General features: G+C 40.3%; 1 protein-coding gene across 6 annotated transcripts in view; it reads left to right on the forward strand.

The window, feature by feature from the left end:
- Positions 1 to 25,739, forward strand: part of SYNE2 (spectrin repeat containing nuclear envelope protein 2) — a 376,660-nt gene that overhangs the window by 84,501 nt on the left and 266,420 nt on the right. For all 6 annotated transcript variants that reach the window (XM_028851601.2, XM_028851602.2, XM_028851605.2 and 3 more), the window contains exons 3-8: positions 5,399 to 5,460; positions 6,474 to 6,569; positions 6,665 to 6,742; positions 6,831 to 6,923; positions 14,789 to 14,970; positions 19,676 to 19,872. In XM_028851601.2, the coding sequence (XP_028707434.2) occupies positions 5,399 to 5,460; positions 6,474 to 6,569; positions 6,665 to 6,742; positions 6,831 to 6,923; positions 14,789 to 14,970; positions 19,676 to 19,872 (708 nt within the window). The remainder of the gene's footprint in view (positions 1 to 5,398; positions 5,461 to 6,473; positions 6,570 to 6,664; positions 6,743 to 6,830; positions 6,924 to 14,788; positions 14,971 to 19,675; positions 19,873 to 25,739) is intronic.

Genomic DNA, 25,739 nt, shown 5'->3' on the forward strand with positions numbered 1-25,739 from the left:
CGGAACTCAATTTAGTTCAGTTGGCAATTATTGAACACCCTATAAAGTGTAGATCAGTAGGCTATAACTAATTTAAACTGGTAATACATAAAAAATGGGATGGACTAAAAAGGAAAAAAATTCCTGTGAGGTTTGGTGCATCTTTAATCTCTAATCAGTCGCAATATTTACTAGGCAGTTGTAAACACCACAAAATTCCGTTTATACTGCTAGGCCTTCTTCTAATTCTTCAACCAGAACTCTTGCCTACTTCAAAATTTTTCTAGAACTTAAATTAGATGTCATACTTTTACACATATTGCAGGCCAAATACCAATAATTTCAATTCACTATGACTATGTAGATTAATAAGGGAGACTAAAGTCCAAGGAAAACAATGTAGTAGAAGGTAGAACAGACAACTTTAAGAGAAAGGACTGTGAACTCATAAAGGTAGATTTGCTTCAATATAGTAAAATATAACAACCACAATAATAATTTAAAACATTATTATTAGGTTAGGTGTGGTGCCTCACCCTTGTAATTCCAGCACTTTGGGAGGCCAACATGGGAAGATCACTTGAGTCCAGGAGTTCAAGACCAGCCTGGGCAACATAGTCAGACGTCATCTCTACTAAATCTAAAAAAGAAGACAAAACACTTATTATTATTATTATTATTATTGAGATGGAGTCTCGCTCTGTTGCCCAGGCGTAATCTCGGCTCACTGCAATCTCTCCCTCCCAGGTTCAAGCAATTCTCCTGCCTTAGCCTCCTGAGTAGCTGGGATTGCAGGTACCTGCCACCATGCCCAGCTAATTTTTGTATTTTTAGTAGAGATGAGGTTTCACCATGTTGGCCACACTGGTCTCGAAATCCTGACCTCGTGATCCGCCCGCCTCAGCCTCCCAAAGTCCTGGGATTACAGGCGTGAGCCCAAAACATTATTATTATTTCAGAAAATATTTATTTAGGGCCTACTCTGGGCCAAGCTTTTCTAGGCACTTGGGACATATCACAGACGAAGCATCTTTGCCTGTGTTGTGGTGCTTAAATTCTATTGAGAGGTGAGTGAGACATTAACAATAAACTTACTGCATGAGTAATTTACCTGGAATGTTAAAAGAGATAAGTACTCTGGGAGAAAAGAATAGAGCAGGACAAGAGGGATCGGGAGTTGGGGGTATTATAGTTTTAGGTAGGACAGTCAGGGTAGACCTCTTAGATGAGGTGTTGTCTGTGCCAGGATTTGAAGGAAGTGAGGGAATTCGCCTGTGGATAACTGTAGAAAGAACATTCCCAGAAGAAAGAACAGCTGGTGCCAAAGCCTAAGGTGGGAATGGGTCTGGGGAGTTTGAGGAAAACAGGAGGCCAGAGTGGTTGGAGCAGGAGGAGCAAGTGGGAAGCAGGGAAGGGCAGATAGTGCTGGGGCTTGTCGCCATTAGGAGTGAAGAGAGGAGCCCTTGCAGGGTTTTGAGCAAAGGAGTTTCCTGATCTGAGTGAACATTTTAGCAACATCACTCTACCTGCTCTGCTGAGCATAATATTTTGGGGCAAAGCTGGAAGGAAGATCTGTTAGGAATCTGTCGCAGTTACCCAGGTGGAGGTGATGGTGACTTGGGCCACGGTGGTGGTGATGGAGGTGGTGGGAAGTGGTCATATCCTGAATATATTGTGAGGGTCGACCTAAGAGGATATCCGGAGGCATTAGATATGAAACGTGAAAGAAAGGGTGGAGCAACCTTGATGAAGGAGGAAAATCAGGAGTCTGGGTCCTGGAAGCAGGAGAGGAGGGTGATCATCTGTATCAGATGCTGCTGATGGGTCCAGCAGGATGAAGGTTGAGAATAGACCATTGGTTTTAGCGAGAGTGGGTCATCAAGGACCTTGATTCAAGTGACCATGATGAGAAAGCTGTTTCAGTTGAATGGCAGGGACTTGGTTGGTATGGGTTCAGTTAAGAGTGAGGGAGGAGAAGACCTGGAGACAGTAAACACAAACTATTTGAGGAATTTTGCCACAAAGGAACAGACAAATGAAACGATGGGTGGTGGGGATCTGGCGTCAAGAGAGGTTTGTTTTTGGATGGGAGAATTAACAGTATGGCTGTATACTCATGGGAATTGTCTGAGAGAGTAGGGGAAGAGGATACAGGAGAGGCAGGAACAGCATGTTCTCACATTGGAGCACAGGGATGGGATATAGTGGACAAGTGAAAGGATTGGCTTTAGATCTGAGCAAGGCTAGTTCATCTGTGCTGACAGGTTGGAGGCAGAGCACTTTTGCAGGTTATTAGATGAGGGGGTGGGAAGCAAGGTCTCAGCTGAGTTTAATGATGTGGGGGAGGTACTGGACGTTTGTGGAAGAAGAAAAGGGGTGAAATTGCCATCTGGGGAGGGGGAGAGGGCCATACAGTGTGATTACTGGGCAGCATTTAGGGTCCACTGGGGGTGCTGGTGAGATCAGTGAGCACTGTTCAGTGGGTTTCTCCAGCCACATTCAGCAACCTGTTTGTAGGATGAAGTGCACAGAGTAGTCATGAAGTGTCAAAGCAAATAGAACAAAATAGGTGAAATGCAAGGAGTGTTGGTAATAATTGATCATGGAACTTAAAATGGATAAGAATGAAACGTAGGGCATCCTGGGGTTGAGGGACACTGAAAAACTGGCAGAGTCAATGGCTTGGAGTTGTCGACGAACTGAAAGGATTGTTGGAGTTGGGGCACTAGAGCGAGTGAACTGATTGGAGATGCATGAACTTGAGATCATGGAGGAGTTGTTATTAGTAATGACAAAGTCTGGGGTATAACCATGACAGCAAAGTGGTTGACGCAGGGCAGAAGACAAGTGTGTTGGAGAGGAGGAATTCGAGAAGCTGTGGGGCCAGGACATTGGAAAGTTCATTGCTGTGTATACTGAAATTGCCAAGAATAAGGCCAGGTATGATGGCTTATGCCTGTAATCCCAGCACTTTGGGAGGTGAGTTGGGAGGATTGCTTGAGCCTAGGAGTTTAAGACCAGCCTGGGTAACATGGTGACACCCATCTCTACAAAAAATTTAAAAAATTAGCTGGACATGGCAGTACACGCGTGTAGTCCCAGCTACTTGGGACCCTGGGAGGGCAAGGCTGCAGTGAGCCATGATCACACCCCTGCACTCCATCTTGATCAGCAGAGTGAGACCCTGTCTAAAAATAAGTAAATAAGAAAGTACTACGAGTTAGACAGGAGTCCTATTGGACAGAGTGACAGTGGAGAAGGAGCAGAGAGGGTGGGAAATGATAGCGGTACGTAACAATTGTGATAGCAAGGATAGTCTGATGACATGAGACTCAAAGCTAGGGGATTTCAGGGACAAAGAGGGTAGCGGATGAACTGGAGGTGGCCATGAGGAGTGAGGAAACAGTGGTACGAGGGCTGCAAGAGAAAGCAAAGCCGCCACTTGAGAGGGCTGCAGGGGAAGCGGTATTCTCAAAGGAGGGCCAGGCTTCCATGAGAGCAGGAAGGCAAAGCCTCAATACCAGAGAGGGTATTGGGCACGGAGGGGATTTTGCTGATGGCCCACCACAGATTTCATCATCATTGGAAGCATTTTAGAACTTAAGGAGAGGTGGGAGATGAGAAAAGTTGGGGGGATATGCACAGTCTTTTGGGAATTAGAGAGAAAGAAATGAGAGGGACCTGAGAGTCTAGAGTGTATGTGCGTGTGTGTGCATGTGTGCATGTATATACACGTGTGCTTATGTGTGTGTTTGCATGCATGCATGTGAGTGTGTGCATGTGTGCATGCACTGGCTGATATAAGCAAGGATAAAGGGTGTAGTGAGATGAGGCCCGGTGAACTTGAGGTTGATGGTGGCAAGGCCGTAAGCATTGGGCACAGGATGCAGTGGGTGTCTGGGCCTATGCTTATCCCTGCCCATCCAGGTGAGGAGGCCTGGGGAGATGGAAGCTCAGTTCATGAGTGCAGGGCTAACCCTTAGCCTCGGTGTCAAGAATGTCTGCTGAAAATCAGGGGGTAGAGGGCTAGAGGAGGCACGGTGTCAGTGTGAGGCCCACTCCTTCTCAGAGGGGCAAGAAGGGCTGTACTCTGAGGGTTCAGGTCTTCCCCTTGACTCCTACCTGGGTTTTTTTTTTTTCTTTTTTCTTTTTTTTTTTTTTTTGAGACGAAGTCACGCATCGTCACCCAGGCTGCAGTACAGTGGCACGATCTCAGCTCACTGCAACCTCTGCCTCCTGGGTTCAAATGATTCTCCTGTCTCAGCCTCCTGAGTAGCTGGGCCTACTCAGGCATGTGCCACCACGCCCGGCTAATTTTTGCATTTTTATTAGAGATGGGGTTTCCCCATGTTGCTCAGACTGGTCTCGAACTCTAGACCTCAGGTGATCCACCGGCCTTGGCCTCCCAAAGTGTTGAGATTACAGGCGTGAATCACCATGTCCAACCCCTACATGTTTAGTAAGAGTAATAGCCAGCACTTCTTATGTACCAGAGTCTATGCTAATCACTTTAAGTGAATCATTAGATTCTCATAACAATCTCTAGAGACAAATGCCTATTACTTTTTTATTAAACAAGGACACTGCTCAAGGTCACACAGCTACTCCATAACAGAAACAGGTTTTGAACTCAGTTCTCTCTGACTAATTACAGCTCATTTACAGTTAATTCAGTGGCAATATATTCTCCGTGATAAATGTTAAGACTAAACCGTAATGATTTTATGTGCCATTTAAAACATCTTCTTATATTCTGGGGTCATCTTTACTGCATGGTTTTGGCTTAAACTTAAAGTCTTCATGGGTTAGGAACTCCTGTTGCTGTTCACAGTTCTTTGTACAGTACTGTCAAGGTGGTATAGGGTCTCAGTTGTTTTTTCTTTTCTTTTTTTTTTTTAAATGAGACAGAGTCTTACTCTGTTGACCAGACTGCAGTGCAGGGGCATGATCACGACTTATGCAGCCTTGACTTCCCGGGCTCAAACCATCTTCCCCCCTCACAGGTTCATGCCACCACGCCTAGCTAATTTTTGTATTTTTTGTAAAGATGAGATTTCTCTATGTTGCCCAGGCTGGTCTCGAACTCCTGAGCTCAAACAATCTGCTTACCTCGGCCTCCCAAGTGCTGGGATTACAGGTGTGAACCATAGCACCGTGGTCCTAATTCTTTAGTCAGTAAAAAATATTAAAAACCATTGTCTTGTCAACAAACCCACGGTTTTTAAAAAAATATCCTATCAACATGCTTTTTAAAACACTACTTGGACAAACATCTACAATTTAGACTAAATCCTGGAAAGTTTGTCAGCTTGTGAAACACAGGCACACACCCGGTATGACAGACCTCTGAAGCTCTGATATGTGCAGGAGGTTTCTGAGGCTTCTGGTTTTGTAACTGCTGTTGTTCCTTCTTTGGTAGCTGAACAGGAAGACACCCAGAAGAAGGCCTTCACGTGCTGGATAAACTCACAGTTGGCCAGGGTAAGCAAACAAAGACCAAATTAGGTTATAAATCTGTTTGTTACTCCCCCATACTCCTTCTCTTTTGACCCCAAGGAGGCCATTAAAAAATGGTACTGGTGATGACAGGGAAAAGGTTGTGGAATGTCTTTTCTTGAAAGAAGATGTTTTAAAAGTTATCTTGATCTTGTTTTATTTGTTACTCTTTCTCGCACAGACGAAAAAGGACTTTTGTTGAGGATATGGGACAGTGCTATAAAATATTTAATCACATCTCTTCAAGCGAAATAATAGTAATACTGATTTGCATATAATGAATGTTATATATTAGAAACTGTCCTGAAGTCTTTAAAAGTAATGATTGTGACAACACCTGACAAATGATTTCACGACATCCCTATGAGATAGATAGTAATATACCTGTTTAAAGGTCAAGGAAACTTCAGTACAGAGAAGGGATGTGACTTGCATGTGGTCACACAGCTTAGAAGTGATAGTGCTGGGATATGAACCCAGACAGTCTGGACTCGGCGGCCTTGATCATAATCACGGTGCCATCCTACCACACTGATGCTGAGTATCTAGAGTAACCTAGATACATGATGAATGAGACTCTTCTCACAGACCACGCACACTGTTTTCTCTCTGTCCGTTTCAACACAATGCTTATAATTCTAAGAAAGGGTAAATACATAAGCAGGTTACTCCAGAAATGTAATCTGCTCTCCAGATGGGTCACTAGTGACTGATTCTAAACGTCTTTAATGCCGCTTGTGTGCACAGGTTTTAAGCTCTCAGTGAAAGCTCCATGCAGAAAGGGTGTTGTGTTACTGGAAATTTGCCATAAGATAATTTAAATTTGCTACTTTTCTTATGTTTTGATACGAATCTTTGCATGTTCTTTCTCATTCTCTTAATTAAGAAGAAAGTCATTACTGAATTTTAGTTTTTCACAAAGCACATTTATGAGATCCTTAAAGGTATGGTTTTTGGACCACAGTTTGAATGATTATTTTTCTTGTGACCTTCTGCAGCACACTTCTCCCTCGGTTATATCCGACCTATTTACAGACATTAAAAAGGGGCATGTCCTCCTGGATCTGCTAGAAGTACTTTCTGGGCAACAGTTGGTAAGATTTTTAAATGACACTGAGAGACTTTTTGTTGATTTAAAAAATATATATTTCATTTATTTGTGAGTAATATATTTGCTTGAATTTCACAGCCTCGGGATAAAGGATCTAATACATTCCAGTGTAGAATCAATATAGAACATGCCTTGACATTCCTAAGAAACCGATCAGTAAGTATAAATTTTACTTAAAAATTCACAGGAGAGATTAATGCTCTGGAATATTTCCTCCTTTTAACCTGCATTTCTTGTTTTCCAGATTAAGCTAATAAATATTCATGTTACTGATATCATTGATGGAAACCCATCCATTATCCTTGGCCTAATTTGGACAATTATCCTGCACTTTCATGTAAGTAGTTTAATGATATAAAAATTATTTCTACCCTACCACAGTATAAAATAAATGTAATGCAATAAGTGTGAGTTGACTAAATTCAGTCCTGAGCGTCTCCTATAAATAGGACCTCTGGAAATCTTGAACGGGTGGAAAATAATAGCAGACCTTTTGCCATTTCTGTTATTGTTTTTTTTTTTTTTTTTCTGGAGACAGGGTCTCGCTCTGTCAACCAGGCTGGAGTGCAGTGGCACAGTCTCAGCTCACTGTAACCTCTCCTTCCTGAATTCAAGTGATTCTCCTGTTTCAGCCTCCTGAGTAGCTGGGACTTCAGGCGCACGCCACCGTGTCCAGCTAATTTTCGTATTTTTTTTTTTCTTTTTTTTTGAGGTGGAGTTTTGTTCTTGTTGCCCAGGCTGGAGTGCAGTGGTGCGATGTTGGCTCACTGCAACCTCCACCTCCCGGGTTCAAGTGATTATTTTGCCTCAGCCTCCTGAGTAGCTGGGATTGCAGACATGCACCACCACGCCCAGCTAATTTCGTATTTTTAGTAGAGACGAGGTTTCTCCATGTCGGTCTGGCTGGTCTCGAACTCCTGACCTCAGGTGATCCGCTCACCTCTGCCTCCCAAAGTGCTGAGATTACAGGTGTGAGCCGCTGTGCCCAGTCTAATTTTTGTATATTTTGTAGGGACGGGGTTTCACCATGTTGGCCAGGTATGGTCTCAAATTCCTGACCTCCGGTGATCTGCCTGCCTTGGCCTCCCAAAGTGCTGGGATTATAGGCATGAGCCACCATGCCTGCCCTGTTGCTGTTTTTCAGTTGAAAGTTGAATGCTGAGTTATCATGATATCCTGCATTATTCATAATATCAGCACCAGTCTGAACAGAACCTGCCATGGTAAATGTTTGCTTCTTATTGTTTGTTTACTATGGCAGAGGAGAGAGTAGAAAGCTTCTGGAGTAAATGCTTGAAATCTAGCCACTAAAGTTTGTAAAGCCTCCCCATTTTGGGGGACCGCTGTCCTATCTGACTATGAATAGTCCCATAATATTCAGTTCTATCCCAAGACTGAGTTGTAGATTCATTTCCTTTCACAGATATTTTTGAACACTTACTATATGCTAGCTCTTATGTGAGGACATCAAGATTTTATGATGGTTATAGTTCTGACTTTATAAAACATATGATTGATAAATATGTTTTCTCAGGCCTGGAATTCTGACATAGTACAGGGTGTCTGTACTACCTAAAAAGTTGCATTTTCTGCATTTCCATAATTATTTTAAAAATAACTTGGGAACAATACTTATTTTAGAAAAACTAGAAAATAGCATAACTAACATATAAAATTTAAAACATGCAGAGACAGACTATATATTATTTCTGGATACATGCATTTGTAATTACAGTGGAATAATATGCATGAGGATGATGAAAACTAAATTTAAGATTGTGCGTTTTTTTTCTGGGAAAGGATAAAATGGGATTGGAAAGAGAAAGAGGCTTAAATTGTATCTGTGTTTTATTTCTTTTTTTTTTTTTAATGATTTATTTTATTTTTTTTTTTGAGACGGAGTCTCGCTCTGTCACCTAGGCTGGAGTGCAGTGGCGTGATCTCAGCTCACTGCAACCTCCGCTTCCCGGGTTCAAGAGATTCTCCTGCCTCAGCCTCCTGAGTAGCTGGGATTACAGGTGTGCGCCACCACGCCCAGCTAATTTTTGTGTTTTTAGTAGAGACAGGGTTTCTCCATGTTGTTCAGGCTGGTCTTGAACTCCTGACCTTGTGATCCGCCTGCCTCGGGCTCCCAAAGTGCTGGGATTATAGGTGTGAGCCACCACGTCCGGCCTGTGTTTTATTTCTTTAAGAAAATCTAAACCAAATATGGTAAAATGTTAAAATTTGATAGTTCATGGTCATTTATTATTTTTTCCTATAGTTTTCTGGCATTTGAAGTATAATTAAAAATTTTAATGTAGATAATAAAATTATAATCTACCACTCACTATAGCTGCTATAAATAATTTAGTGTATAGTCTTTATGATATATACAGCAAGAATTAATGTATCTTCATATGTATGTATTTTAACAAAATGGGATCATGTTATCCATACTGTTTTCAGCATGCTCTGTTGAATGGCTTTCTGAATATATATATATATATGTGTGTGTGTGTATGTGTGTGTGTATATGTATACGGAGGCATGATGTTTGTTGTAAAGTACTGTATTTCACTAATGGATATTCAGAAAGCTCATGATCATTTGTAATTATAGGTAATTTCAGATAAGAATGCCCTTAAGGGCCGGGCGCGGTGGCTCAAGCCTGTAATCCCAGCACTTTGGGAGGCTGAGACGGGCGGATCATGAGGTCAGGAGATCGAGACCATCCTGACTAACACAGTGAAACCCCGTCTCTACTAAAAATACAAAAAACTAGCCGGGCGAGGTGGCGGGTGCCTGTAGTCCCAGCTACTCGGGAGGCTGAGGCAGGAGAATGGCTTAAACCCGGGAGGCGGAGCTTTCAGTGAGCTGAGATGTGGCCACTGCACCCCAGCCTGGGCGACAGAGCGAGACTCCGTCTCAAAAAAAAAAAAAAAAAAAAAAAAAAGAATGCCCTTAAGATAAAACCTTTGCTATACAATTGTAATTATTTCCATGGGCCAAATTCGTAGAAGTGGCATTGTGCCATAGGGTTTGCAAACCTAAAGCTTTTTTTTTTTTTTTTTTTTTTTTTTTTTTTTTTGAGACAGAGTCTCACTCTGTTGCCCAGACTGGAGTGCAGTGGCGGGATCTTGACTCACTGCAACCTCCACCTCCTGGGTGCAATTGATTTTTCTGCCTCAGCCTCCCAAGTAGCTGGGACTACAGGCGTGCGCCACCACAACTGGCTAATTTTTGTATTTTTAGGAGATGGGGTTTCACCATATTAACCAGGCTGGTCTCGAGCTCCTGACCTTGTGATCTGCCTGCCTTGGCCTCTCAAAGTGCTGGGATTACAGGTGTGAGCCACCGTGCTGAGCTTAAAGCTTTTATTTTTATTATTTATTTATTTATTTATTTATTGAGACTACTCTATTGCCAAGGCTGGAGTGCAGTGGCGCGATTTTGGCTCACTGCAATCTCCACCTCCTGGGTTCAAGCGATTCTCATGCCTCAGCCCCCTGAGTAGCTGGGATTACAGGTGCCAACCACCATGCCTGGCTAATTTTTGTAGTTTTAGTAGAGACGGAATTTCACCATGTTGGCCAGGCTGGTCTTGAACTCCTGACCTGAAATGATCCACCTTCCTCAGCCTTCCAAAATACTGGGATTATAGGCGTGAGCCACCACATTTGGCCTTTTTTTTTTTAAATTAAAAAATTTTAAGTAAACTTTTGTTGATGTATATGTAACACACACACATAAAAATGAACAAGACTTAAGTATAGAGTTTGATGAATATTTATAAATGAAACACACCCATATAATCACCCTGCCAGATAAAAATGTAGAACTTTGCCAGCATCCCTAAGTGCCCCAGGTCCTTCTCCCAATCACTGCCCTCCTTTCCTAAAGGTAAGCACCACTTTGAGTCCTATGGATAAGTGTAGAGTCTTTAACACCATTCAGATGGAATTATAAATGTCTTCTCTTATGTACACTATGTACTCTTTTGTGTTTGACTTATTTCATTGTATATCATGTCTGTAAGATTTACCTTATCGTAGCAAGTATCAGTAAGTCTTTCTTGTTCATTGTTGTGCATGAATATACAATTATATGAATATACCATAACATATTTACCATTGTATTGTTGGTGCACATTTCTTTTGCTGCCAGTTTTTTTGTTTTTGGTTTTGTTCTGTTTTGTTTTTTGAGATGGAGTCTCACTCTGTCACCCTGGCTGTAGTGCAGTGGGGCACGATCTTGGCTCACTGCAACCTCTGCCTCCTGGGTTCAAGCGATTCTCTGGCCTCAGCCGCCTGAGTAGCTGGAATTATAGGTGTGTGCCACCATGCCCAGCTAATTCTGTATTTTTACTAGAGATGGGGTTTCACAGTGTTGGCCAGGCTGGTCTTGAACTCCTGACCTCAGGTGATTAGCCCACCTCGGCCTCCCACAGTGCTGGGATTACAGGCATGAGCCACCACACGTGACCTGTTGCCAGTTTTTAGCTACTATGAATAAAGCTGTTCGGAACATTCTTGTATATACCTTGTATAAATCCTCATTTCCATCTTGTATCTACCTAGGAACGGAGCTGATGGTGTCAGAGCATATGATCTTTAGCTTTAGTATATACTGCCAAACAGTTAATCAAAGTAGTTCTTCCAATTTATACTCACCAGAATTTCTTGCTCCAATCTCTGCTGCTAATACTTGGCATTTAAAATTTATTATTTAAGCCTTGATGTTATGTGTAATGATTTATAGATGTTTTAAAATACATTCTAGGCTGGGTGTGGTGGCTCATGGCTGTAATCCCAGCACTTTGATAGGCTGAGGCAGGAGCATTGCTTGAGCCCAGAAGCCTCCTACTCTCTCCTCTGCCATAGTAAACAAACAATACCAGCCTGGGCAACATAAGGAGACCCCATCTCTACAAAAATAAAAATAAAAATAATTAGCTGGGAATGGTGGTACCTGCCTGTGGTCCCAGCTTCTCTGGAGACTGAGGTGGGAGAAGCACTTGAGTCTAGGAAGTTGAGACTGCAGTGAGCCATGATTGTGCTACTGCACTCTAGCCTGGGCAACAGAGCAAGACCCTGTCTCCAAAAAACATACACATATATACTGGAGATATAGATGAATACACATATACTGGAGATCATATATATGTATGGAGATCACATATACATATATAATATATGTTTATATATATTATATGTTTATATGTTTATAATATATAATATATAAATGTATTATAATATATATAAATGTATATATTATATAATACATAATATATATTATATTTTATATAATATATTTATATATTACATATAAACATATATAATATGTATATGTGATCTCCAGTATATACATTACATATATTCTACAAAGAACTTTTGTCCAGTATATATATTATATATATACTGTGATATATAACTTTTGTCCAGTATATATTATATACTGTAATATATAATATTGTAATAATATTATATAATATATTACATATACTATAACATAACATAATTACAGTATAATATATATACTGGACAAAAGTCTTCTGTAGAATGTATGTAAATTGCAAATAATTCTGACTGTGGCTTGATTTTTCAATCTTTTAATGAAGAAGCATTCATAATTTTAATATAGTTTGAATTTATCAACTTCTTTTGTGGCTTATACTTTTATATTCCTTTTTTTTTTTTTTTTTTTTTGAGATGGAGTCCTGCTCTGTTGCCCAGGCTAGAGTGCAGTGGCACAATCTTGGCTCACTGCAACGCTACCTCCTGGGTTCAAGTGATTCTCCTGCCTCAGCCTCCTGAGTATCTGGGACTACAGGTGTACACAACAAGGCGTAGCCAATTTTTGTGTTTTTAGTAGAGATGGGGTTTCACCATGTTGGTCAGGCTGGTCTTGAACTCCTGAACTCAGGTGGTCCACCTGCCTCGGCCTCCCAGAGTGCTGGGATTACAGATGTGAACCACCACGCCTGGCCTGTTATATTCTTTAAAGACCTCTTTTTACTATGAAAGTATTCTGTTACATTATTTTCTAGAACAATTTTGTCCAATAGGATTTTCTGCAATGGTGGAAATGTTCCATAGCTATATTGTACAAAACAGTGACTACTAGCAACCTCTGCCTCCTGTTCAAGCCACTTGTGGCTATTGAACACTTGAGATGTGGCTAGTATGGCAGAGGAAATGAATTATTCAATTAATTTGAATTTAAATCTCACATGTGCCTGGCGACTGTCATACTGGACAGCCCAGTTCTGAAAATGTAATTGTTTTAAATTTTATATTTAGCTCTACAATCTTTCAAGAATGAATTGATTTTGTATGCTGTGTTGAAACAATCGAAATTTACTTTTTTCCATATGGCTATAAACAGTTGACCCAACAGTTTATTGAAAAGCTCACCATGTTCCTACTGTGCTGTAGTGTCACCTTCACACGTGAAGTCGACATGAAGTCGCCCTATATGTGAGGCTCTATTTTCAAATGACCTATTTTCTTTCATCACTTCTCTTTGCACCAGTACTATACTTTGTAATTTTGGTAACTATATATTAAGTCTTGATATCTGATAGTGTAAGTTGTCCAACTTGTTCTTTAAGAAAATCTTCATTATTCTTTGCTTTTTGCATTTTTATATAAATTTTATAAATAACTTGTCAGTTTTCACGCGTGTGCGCGCACACACACATTCTCACACACACACGCACACTCCTGCTGGGATTTTTATTAGGATTACATGGCATGTATAAAACGTTTCAGAAAAAAATTGACATTTAAAAAATACTGCATCTTTCAATCTGTGAGTATAACGTTTTAATTATTCTGTTCAAAATATTTTCTAATTTTCATTTCTATTTCTCATTCGACCTATGGGCCATATAAAAATATATTGCTTAGGCTGCGTGTGGTGGCTCACGCCCGTAATCCCAGCACTTTGGGAGGGTGAGGCAGGCGGATCACGAAGTCAGGAGTTCGAGACCAACCTGACCGACATGGTGAAACCCTGTCTTTACCAAAAATACAAAAATTAGCCAGGCATGGTGATGTGCACCTGTAATCCCAGCTACTCAGGAGGCTGAGGCAGGAGAATCACTTGAACCTGGGAGGTGGAGGTTGCAGTGAGCCGAGATTGCGCCACTGCACTCCAGCCTGGGTGGCAGAGCGAGACTCCATCTCAAAAAAAAAAAAATATATATATATATATATCTTAATTTCTGAATATTTGGAGATTTTGTCTGTTATATCTTTGCTGCTGACTAGAATTTCAATGTGGTCAGAGAACATACTCTGAATGATTTCAGTCTTTCAAAATTGCTGCAGCTTGACTTACGGTGCAGCATGGTCAGTTTCAGTAAATGTTCTGTACGCTCGTGAAAGCAATGTTGGCGTAGTGCTTACCAGATCAATGCTAATCAGACCAAGTTTGTTAATTGTGTTGTTGACATCTGTTATTATTGATTGTCTGATTAGTCTGTCATTTGTTGAGAGAAATGTATTAAATACTTTTATGTTTATGGATTTATCTTTTAAAGTTCTGGATAGATACCATATCGCCCTCCAAAAAAATTGAGCCAATTTGTACATTTACTAGCAATATAAAAATATCTAGTTTCTCATACTTTGACCATCGCTGGATATTGCCTTTACATTTATTTTGCCTGTACAATATAGTAAAAGCTATCCTTTTGCTGTATACATTTAAATTTCTTAAATTACAAATGCAATTGTTTTTCATAGATTTAATGGCAGTTTTATTTGTTTCCTCTGGACTTGTCTATCCATGTGTTTGACTATCTTTTTTTTGATGTGTACATTTGTCCTTAATGGATGCATTTCACTTGATCCAGTCTCTCAAGATACTCTAGACTAGGAGCTCAATTTGGTTCAGTTAAATTCATTTGACAGGCGTTAAGCTACAGTGAAGTGCTCCATAAGTACTTCAGGGGGATGCATCGATGAGGGACATCCCTCAGTGTGGGGCAGCATGCCTGGGAGAGTGTAAGGAATGACCCAAGTCATACCTTAGGAAGCAAAAGTGCAGCCCCCATGGCAGACGCTGTTATTCAAGGATTTGCCCAGTATTCATTTCACAGGAGTAAACTATGACTGTCATAGGATGCTTTTTAGGTCTTATTTTGACTGGAAATTTTGGCCCAATGCTGGTAACTTATGCTTTTATAAACATTAAGTCTTACTTTGCCTTCCTTAGATTGAGAAGCTTGCCCAGACTCTTCCTTGCAATTACAATCAGCCTTCCCTGGATGATGTGAGTGTGGTTGATTCTTCTCCTACCTCAAGTCCTCCAGCTAAGAAATGCTCCAAAGTACAAGCAAGATGGCAGATGTCTGCAAAAAAGGCCCTTCTTTTGTGGGCTCAGGAACAATGTGCCACGTAAGTAGTTTGCTATGATCCTAAGAGACACACAGGGCAACTGTATCAACCAACACCACCTCACCACCCAAACACCTCCCTCACTTAAAATGAAAATTCTCACTATCCCCCTTCCTCTCAGTGCTTCTTCCATATGTGGAAGCCCGAGAGCTCAGCCACGTTTGGTTTCAAAGGCTGGAAGGTGGTATCACCTGGGTAAACTCGCTCACTCCCACCTGCTGTGTTTAGGCGGCATATTATTACATGGAAATAAAGTGGTAAAGTGCCAGGCACGATGGCTCACTCCTATAATCCCAGCACTTTGGGAGGCTGAGGCGGGCAGATCACTTGAGGTCAGGAGTTCGAGATCAGCCTGGCTAACATGGTGAAACCCCGTCTCTATGAAAAATTAGCCTGGTATGGTGGCACGTGCCTGTAATCCCAGCTACTTGGGAGGCTGAGGCAGGAGAATTGCTTGAACCCGGGAGGTGGAGGTTGTGGTGAGCCGAAATCATGCTATTTCACTGCAGCCTGGGCAACAAGAGCGAAACTCTGTCTCACACACACACACACACACACACACACACACACACAAAACTTATCTCTTGAAGATGTATGTGAGTATATTAAGAGACCTCAGAGTTTAGAAATATAGCTCAATTAGGAAGCACAGAGGCCAGACAGTATGCGTTTTGAGACAGAGTCTCACTTTGTCACCCAGGCTGGACTGCAGTGGTGCGATGATGGCTCACTACAGCCTTGACCTCCCAGGCTCAATTGATCCTTCCACCTTAGCCTCCTGAGTAGCTGGGACTGCAGGTACACACCACCATGTCTGGCTAATTTTTGTATGTTTTGTAGAGATGGGGTTTTGCCATGTTGCCCAGGCTGGTTTCAAACTCCTGAGCACAAGCAATTCACCTGCCTCCATCTCTGAAAGTGCTGGGATTACAGGTGTGAGCTACCACACCAGGCTGGAGTATGCATTTTTAAAAATTGGGGATAATGAAGGAAAGTTAGTGCTCATATCTTGTTTTTCTTTTAAAGAAAGAAAAATGTTTTCTGCTCTTGGGAGACAATTTACTTTCCCATTTTAACCAATGTCTGAGCTGGAGCTTAGGAAAAATAAGGACTGTAGATGCAGGAGATCTCTCTACTAGAACTGTAGAGTTCACAAGGCATTTCTTGTCACATCATAGCATTGTTAGGTAAATAGGGTCATAACTATGTTGCTAAGCCCTTTCAAATGCAGGACTTCAGAGTAAGTCCTTCCTGTTGAAAGGCCAAGATAGAGCTGAATTTCTGCCTTCAGCCTTACTTTTCTTTTTTTTGAGAGGGAGTTTTGCTTTTGTCGCCCAGGCTGGAGTGCAGTGGCAGGATCTCAGCTCACTGCAACCTCCACCTCCTGAGTTCAAGCAGTTCTCCTGCCTCAGCCTCCCGAGTAGCTGGCATTACAGGTGTGCACCACCATGCCCAGCTGATTTTGTATTTTTAGTAGAGATGAGGTTTCATCAGGTTGGCCCAGGCTGGTTTCAAACTCCGGACCTCAGGTGATCTGCCCACCTCTGCCTCCCAAAGTGCTGGGATTACAGGAGTGAACCACTGCTCCCGGCCCAGCCTTACTTTTCTTCAGTTGTCATTCATTCTCTATATTTTATGAGAGCCATAAACATACATAACCTTATATAGAGGTTTAAAGTATATTAAATGAATTGTTTCTTGAATCTCCTAGAGACAATTGTACTCCAGTTTTCTAAATTTTAAAAATCCCAAACAGTATTTGTGAAAAGCATTATTGTGTCTACTCAGATTTATTTCATTTATGCATAAATAACCTTAAAGTCCTTTCAAAGCCCCAAATATTTTACCACAGTTTATCTTTTCTTCACATCTCCCCATCTTTCTTAGTTTTCAGCTATAGAGCTTATGCTAAGCTTATTAAAATGTAGCACCTCTTCTTAAGTAATTCATCATGGGTTTATCCTAGTTTTGGCCATCGTTGGTGGTATTATATAACTTTTATTTCAATGTCCTGTGTTTTATTATTTCAATATTTGTGTTTTATTTCAATAAGACTCTTTTGTAAGTAATATGTTGTATTTTCTCATTTGTGAAACAGATGAATCAGGCCCCATTCTCCACATCTAAATGAGTGTAGGTTCTGCCAACCAGGAGCCTAATTCCGCCCTCTCTAAGGTCTGGCAGCAACATCTTTATGATATTGGCTTTGGCTCATCAGTGCAGAGCTGACCTACACAGTATTGAGTACAGTGCCTGCCAGTCAGTGCAGTGCTGGTTCAGTACTCAAGGTGCTGAGGTCTGGCCCTGCCTTCAGCTGCAGCCACCATCCCTTTAGTTATTATTAGGTTGGTGCAAAAGTGATTGCGGTTTTTGCCATTACTTTTAATTACTTAAAAGTAATTGCATTACTTTTGCCATAGCATTACAATTTGCCATTACTTTTAATGGTAAAAACTGCGATTACTTTTGCACCCACCTAATAGTTTAGCTTAGTCTTGCACATTCTAAAGTCAGAGTACCTGGATTTGAAGTGCTGGTGCCCTGTACTTTCTAACTGGTGACTTTGAACACCTAATCTCTTTGTGTTCCAATTTCTTCAGTCATAAAATGTGAACAACAGTAATATGTCATAGGTTGTTATCTGCATGATAAGAATTAATTTTTTTAAAGCATTTAGAACAGTTTCTGGGTAGAGTAGATACCACAGACGTATTTGTTAGACAACACAAAAATCACTGACTGCTATGTAGTTTATTACAGTCATAGTTTTAAACTTTTTTCCCCTAAGTAAACAGGAAAACCCAGGTCATCTGGAGCAGACCTGTTTCCTGAGTAGCTTTTATCATTTGATTCATACCTTAAAATAGTCTATTGAAGTTTTTCATGCTTTTTATGGGATATGAAAGGACACGATAGTTGTTCTAGAATATATCCCAAATGTTGCAGCCAACTATACCCTTTTGCAGAACTTTCACTGATCCCTTATGAAGCAGAGAATAGTGATGGAGTGATTTTTTTAAAAATATGTGTCTTAAGCCCTGATTATATGCCAGGCATTGTTTGGGGAATGAGTCTACAGTGGTGAACAAGAAAGGCAAAGCCCTTGCTCTCAAAGGCTTGCATCCTGATGGGGAAAGCAGGAATCATCATGAAGAAATGTGATAATTACAGTTGGCAAGCAGATTGTGAAGGACTTTTGATATGGTCAAGGAGGTTGAGGGCAGGGAGAGTGTCTCCTTTACTGCAGGTGGTAAGACAGGGCTTTGCTGCTGAGAGGCTTTGAACTGACTCCTCAAGTGGAGGCTTTATGAAGAAGTATGAGAAGGAGCATCCAAGGACAGTGACTAGGAGGGTGGCTTTGAGAAACGGGAACGAGGCTGGTGACTGTAACTCTGTAAGAGAGGGGAGATACAAAGATGAGAAAAGCAGGCAGGGGCCAAATCACATAGGGTCTGTAGACCAGGGTGAGAGATGTCATTCTAAATACAATGGCTAGCTAATGATGTTGATAGATAGATAGATAGATGGATGGATAGATAGATAGATTGATTGATTGATTGATTTTATTGTGATAAAATATACATAACCTAAAATCCACCACTTTGACCCTTTTTAAGTGTGCAGTTCAGTGGCACTAACTACATTCATATTGTTGTCTAGCCATCACCACTCTCTGTCACCAGAACTTTTTTCATTTTGTGAAACTGTACCTGTTAAACTAGAACTCCCCATCACCTGCAACCTCTGGCCTCTGGCAACCACCATTCTACTTCCCTATGAATTTGACTACTCTACATACCTCATATGAGTGGAATCATATGGTATTTGTCCTTTTGTGACTGGCTTATTTCACTTAGCATGGTTTTTAAGGTTCCTTCGTGTTGTAGCATGTGTCAGAACTTCCCTCCTTTTTTTTTTTTTTTTGAGACGGTCTCATTCTGTCACCCAGGCTGGAGTGCAGTGGTGCAATTGTAGCTCACTGCAGCTTCAATCTCTCAGTGTCAAGTGATCCTCCCGCCTCAGCCTCCCAAAGTGCTGGGATTGCAGGCGTGAGCCAACGCCCCCAGCCAGAATTTCCCTTCTTTTTAAGGATGAATAATATTCATTGCACGTATATACCACATTTTGTTTATCCATTCATCTGTCATGATGGGTTTTAAGCAGAGGAGTGACAAGGTCTATCTATCTAGTGAGCTACAGGCCATTAATTGCACACAATGTATCATTTAATTTGTCCCACTGAAAAAGAAAGTGATTTCCTCTAGTTAGGGACCTTCCCTGTATGTAGAAGTTTAAAGGCAGGCTTAAGCCAACATATTTGGTAATGAAGGGCATCCATCTTGGGTGAATATCATTATCTCCTGGAGGGCTTTTTTAAAGGCACAGATTTCAGGCCCACCTTCAGAGTTTGATTCAGTAGGTGTGGGATTTGGCCTGAGAATTTGCATTTCTAACACCTGCACCCTGGGTGATACTGTTGTTGCTGGCTCAGGAACCAAATTTTGAGAATCAGTGTTCTGTGGTATTTTGAGTTTCATCAAGCTTGGCATTTTCCTTTAATTTGATCACAAGATTAAAAATTTTATCTAGCATGATGTATCTAATTTACTTGATTTGACAAGTTTTAATTACTATTGAATGTAGTGGAGGGGTGTGTTACATTATTTTTAATGGTATTTATCATGTTTTTGTCCTTTTATGATAGCTATGAGTCTGTCAATGTGACAGATTTTAAGTCAAGTTGGAGAAATGGGATGGCTTTTTTGGCCATCATTCATGCCTTGCGACCAGACCTAATTGACATGAAGAGTGTGAAGCATAGATCCAACAAAGACAATCTGAGAGAGGCCTTCAGAATTGCAGAACGAGAATTAAAAATCCCCAGATTGCTGGAACCAGAAGGTAAAGAAGCTTCTTTGTTTTTAAAACAATCTTTAAGGCTTAGCATGAAGTTGATTTCAAAATAGTATCTATACATGAATAAACATAATAGCATTCTATTGTAGTCCTGGAGGGCTTAACTTAAACTGTTTATCGAATTTTATATGATTAAACAATTCCTACCAATTGGTTAACTTCAGTAATTACAGGGGAAGCCACAGCTGAAAGCAAACAATGCTGTTATTGGGAATAATTTGAGCCTCTGTCTTGATTTTCTTCTATTATGTTCTGTGTTTTTTTCTTCTTGATTCTATTATTCTATTCTAAATCTCTTTCGTAAGATGTTTCTCTGAGTCTTGAATTAAAGTTGGTTATATGTCTGTCCTCACTCCCTCTGAGTTAAAGCTGAAACCTCTCTGAGAATAGAAACTGCCGCTTTCCCGTCTGTCCTTATATGGTTGGCCATTGATTCTGCTCAATCGTGTTGGATTGTTAACGACAACATCCTGAGTACTGGTTAGTTTTACAGAGATCATCATCAAATTATAATTTAACTTTATAAAATTAAGATTTAAAAATTTTACTTCTTTCTCAAAAGCACTTTACTTTGGATTGTAATGTTTCATAATATAACCAAAGCTATTAAAAAAAACATTAAGGTCGTAATAGAGGTATACAGGATTGGTGAAAATTATGATGAATGCGTAGGTCAAGCACGTGTGAATTCTAGTCTCAGCTCTATTACTGGGATGTGTATACAAATGTTTAGTGACTGGCCTCCCAAACAATGGGAAACATACATACATTTACACTATGATAGATTTGACTGATATTAAGGAATGTGTATTATTTTATGAATAATTATAACATTTATGATATGCTTTCTTATAGATTTCATATAGCCCCAAAATGCTTTTGTTGATTTTTGCCAAACTCTGTATCCTTCTGTAATCGACTTAGTGTTGTATTTGCTGAAGAAATGTAGTTCTGACATGAATGTTAGTTTAGAATTTCCTTTATGTTAATAAGTAGAATAAGAGGTATATCAGAACTTCATTTGTTCTTCAGTGACATGAATGGCTTCTTTGCTGAATTGAATACTAGAAGAATATTTTCTCAACTTTTGATGCTATTCACAATGCAACTAACAGCTTTAGACAGAACATATTTTTAAGATTTACCTGCATTATTAACATTTTATTCATCTCTTTTTTAGCAGTTAACAGAACAACAGTCAAGCCCTCATTTGCAGACTTCTGTGTTTTAAATGCTACCGTTATGACTGATTTCAAGTTACCAATGTGCAATCACTAAACGCAGAATTAGAAAAAGATGTTCAGTACCACACCATGATATGTTGTTTCTGTCACACAGATACAATAGACAGATAGCCTCAGGAGCATATAGATAATAGTAAAATATAATACAATAATTGGGAAGTGATAAATTTTGAGTATTTATTACCTATGCTTTTAATATAATTTGTGCATTTATATGATTTAATTTTTATTGATGATTTTTTCACAACCAGCTTACAAAAACTTCTGAACATTTAGCAATCAACTCTCTTAAGCTGATGTTAGTCAGCTAGTTCCAGCACACTCACTGACCAGGTGACTGTGGATTTGTCACTTAATCTTTTTCGTTTTAAGCAGCTTTATTAAGAGATAATTCACATACCATATAATGTATCCATTTAAGTATACAAATTAGTGGTTTCTAGTATACAGCCTGCCCTCCGTGTCTATGGGTTCCATATCCATGGAGTCAGCCAACAATGGATTGAAAATATTTGGGGAAAAGGAAAAGCATTTGTCCTGAGCATGTACAGACTTTTTTCTTGTCATTATTCCCTAAACAATACATGTTACACAAATGTATAACAACTATTTACATAGCATTTACATTGTATTGGATATTAAAAGCAATCTAGAGATGAGTCCTGGAAGCAGTTCCTGTGGATACCAAGGAGAACTGTATTCACAAAATTGTTCAGTCATTATCACCATTCATTTTAGAACATGTTTGTCATCCCCAAAGGAACTCCTGTGACCATTAGCAATTACTCTCCATTTGCCCCCAACCCCCCTCATGCCCCAGTACTTTCTAATTACATTTCACATATACGGAATTATACAATACACAGTCTTTGTGACTGGCTTCTTTAACTTAGCAAAATATCTCCAAGGTTATCTATGTTGTGGCATGTATCAATACTTCATTCCTTTTTTTTTTTTTGGAATGAGTCTTGCTCTGTTGCCCAGCAATCTTGGCTCACTGCAACCTCCACCTCCTGGGTTACAGCGATTCTTGTGCCTTAGCCTCCTGAGTAGCTGGGACTACAGGTGTGCGCCACCATGCCTGGCTAATTTTTTGTATTTTTATTTTTTTTGAGACAGAGTCTCACTCAGTCTCCCAAGCTGGAGTGCAGTGGTGTGATCTTGCCTCACCACAGCCTCCAACTCCTTGGTTCAAGTGATTCTTGTGCCTCAGCCTCTTGAGTAGCTGGGACTACAGGTGTGCGCCACTACGCCCGGCTAATTTTTTTGTATTTTTATTTTTTTTGAGACAGGGTCTCACTCAGTCTCCCAAGCTGGAGTGCAGTGGTGTGATCTTGCCTCACCATAGCCTCCATCTCCTTGGTTCAAGTGATTCTCCTACCTCAGCCTTCTGAGTAGCTGGGTCTACTGGTGTGTGCCACTGTGCCTGGCGAATTTTTGTGTTTTTAGTAGAGATGGGGTTTTACTATGTTGTCCAGGCTGGTCTCGAACTCCTGGCTTCAAGCATTGGGCCACCTCAGCCTCCCAAAGTGCCGGGATTACAGACGTGAGCCACCACGCCTGGCCTCTTTTTGTATTTTTAAATAAACTTTCAGCAGGGCGCTGTGTCTCAAGCCTGTAATCCCAGCACTTTGGGAGACCGAGGTGGGCAGACACGAGGTAAGGAGTTCAAGACCTAGCCTGGCCAGCATGGTGAAACCCCGTCTCTACTAAAAATACAAAATTAGCTGGGCGTGGTGGTGCGCCTGTAATCCCAGTTACTGCCTCATCTGGCCGAGCTAGTGCTGATCAGAGTTCTCATGGTGAAGTTACTCTTTTCTCCCGCTTCTTTCCATACTGTGCTCTTTGGAGGGAAGTCACTGCATAGCCCACACTTGGGAGAGTTACACTCACTCTCCTTGATGGCAGATTATCTATGTAAATTATTTGAAGTTCTTCTGCTCAGAAATTTGTCTATTCTCCCCCATTTACTTACTTATTCAGTCATTTATTTATATCAATATGGGCTTATTGTACTACTATGTTTATTTTAAGGGTCAATTTTTTAAAAAGTCTCTTTACGCTCAAAGTTTTGGCCAGTGGGAGCTCTTTAGTTGGCTCCTGTGCTCCTTTGATATGTCCCCATCAGTATGGGGTTTGCTTGTTTGTTTTTGAGCATTTTCTTACTTTCTGGCCTAACAAGATGCTGCAGGCTCATCTTGTGTATTTCCTGCCCCAGTCTTAGGATCGTCATTTCTCCAAGGAGCCCTGGCTCTTTTTATTGGAGAATGGTATTAGAAACCAAGATCTGGCTGCTACCTGTGCTCTTTGCTACTGGTATTTAGCCTCTGTGGACTTCAGGTTTTGGTAAGAGTTGAATTTAGGTGATATTTATAAGCTCACAGCCTAATTTGAACTTAGAACTTGTATGTGAGCTTACAGCCTTATTTATTTATTTATTTATTTATTTATTTATTTATTTAGAGACTGGAGTATCTTGCTCTGTCTCCCAGGCTGGAGTGCAGTGGCTCAATCTTGGCTCACTGCAACCTTCGCCTCCTGGGTTCAAGCAATTCTCCTGCCTCAGGCTCCCAAGTAGCTGGGATTATAGACATGTGCCACCATGCCTGGCTAATTTTCGCATTTTTAGTAGAGAGAGGGTTTTGCCCTGTTGGCCAGGATGGTCTAGTACTCCTGACCTCAGGTGACTTGCCACCTCGGCCTCACAAAGTGCTAGGATTACAGGCTTAAGCCACCATGCTTGGTCTGCCTACAGCTGTATTTCTATAGTTTGGACATTGGTCTGCCTTCATGTTGGTTGTTACTAATTCTTGTTAACTTTTTACCCTTATCTTTTTTTCCCCCCTTCCTTTTTTACCTTCTTTTCTCCCTTTCCTTGTCTTTTGTCTTTTCTTTTTGGCTTTTCATTGTCTTTTGTTTTTCCTTTATTTTTTCTCGTGCTTTTGTCCTGTTTCTGATGACTGTCTGTTTTAAATACTTTTCTTATATTGTGATTCTCCAAATCTTTATTATTAGTATAAAATATTTTCTCCATTTTTGTATGTATGAATAACCAGGCAACTAACGAAATAGACACTATAGTAAAAACAAATTTTTTCTGCATACTTGCCCATAATTCATCATAAATGGCTTAAATAATAGCTCAAAAATATGAAATGCATCATAATTATTTATCCAAACCAAATACCTTAGTCATATTTGAATAAGGGAACTATTTTGACATAATATTGTTAACACATTTAATCTTCACGCGTGGCTTCATATATAATGAGAAGTTTTTGTAAAGCGATATCTAAATAAGCCAGTATCATTATTTTATGTATCTCTTGATGTTTATATCTTTTTCAGTTAAAGATAGAATAACTTAATTCTTAAAAATTCTTCCTATATTGAAACCCTACCCTCAGCTTTTTATTGCTAATTTTATATGCTTACTGCCTTGAATTACGTTGTTTGCAAATGGATTGATTTATTTTCTACTTCAGGTGACTTAGAGCACTCATTGAACCTAGTAAATATGTTCACTAAAGTATGCATGGTGTGTTGTATTTGTTTGTTACTTTTTTTTTCCTAACCTTAAACTCCTTGAGGGGCAGATAATGTTTTAAGGTGTCTAGCATCTACTAGTTGAATGAATAGAGGGTTGAAGCATAAGATCTCCAAAGGCAGGGACCATGCCTTACATATCCTTGTAGCCCCTGCCTGTGACCCACAGTTATTGGCTCTCTGTAAATATTTGTTGCTTTAAGTTTAACTTAATAAATAAACTGAAGTTTTTTTTTTAAAATAATCTTTATTGCTTGTTTAGGTCAAGGAACACCTCCAAATTAGGTGTTCATTTTGTCTGTGACATATTGCATCCCGCTTTTTGTGATTTTATGATCTCCTTCACTTATTAGATGCCTGGAGAAGTTCTGTACTTTACAGAATTTATATGCCTGGCACAGTGTCCTATGCTAGCTACTTGTGAGGCTGAGGTCGGAAGACTGCTTGAGGCCAGGAGTTTGAGAGCAGCCTGGACAACATAGAGAGACCCTGTCTAAAATAAATAAAAAATAAGATAAATAGGAGTTTGTAGTCTTTAAAATTTTGTTTAATTCAGCATTTTACAGACTTATTTCACGATGGACTCCTAATGCAACACAAAGCCTGGCCCGTAGAAGGCTCTCAGTAGATTTACGTGTTCTATGAATGAATGAACAAACTCTGTGAATGTCTTAGATAAGCTTTCCATACAATATATGCTTTTGGAGATGCTTTACTGCACACATGCCAAGACCAAGGTGTCAGGAATGCATTCTAATTGCTGTATGTTCCTGCATTCCTGGAGGAATTTCTGCACCATGTATCTAGAAAGAGAAATACTTTATTTTCTCCTCTTCATCCTCTCTGACTACTTATGCCCTCAGACATACCCCCATAGTGACACTGTATTATTAGAAAACTGAGACTGTGCACATACTAGTGTCAGGATTTAACCCCCCAGCTATCTCTGTGTATAGATCTAAGCTCTTAGCCACTGCACAGTCTTGCAGCAAGGCTGAGTAAACAGAGATTGGATGGCTGGGTGACTACTTTGGTGCATTTCCAGAGCCTGTGAACTAAACG

Source organism: Macaca mulatta, chromosome 7 (genome assembly GCF_049350105.2).
Source record: "Macaca mulatta isolate MMU2019108-1 chromosome 7, T2T-MMU8v2.0, whole genome shotgun sequence".
Classification (NCBI taxonomy): Eukaryota; Metazoa; Chordata; class Mammalia; order Primates; family Cercopithecidae; genus Macaca; species Macaca mulatta.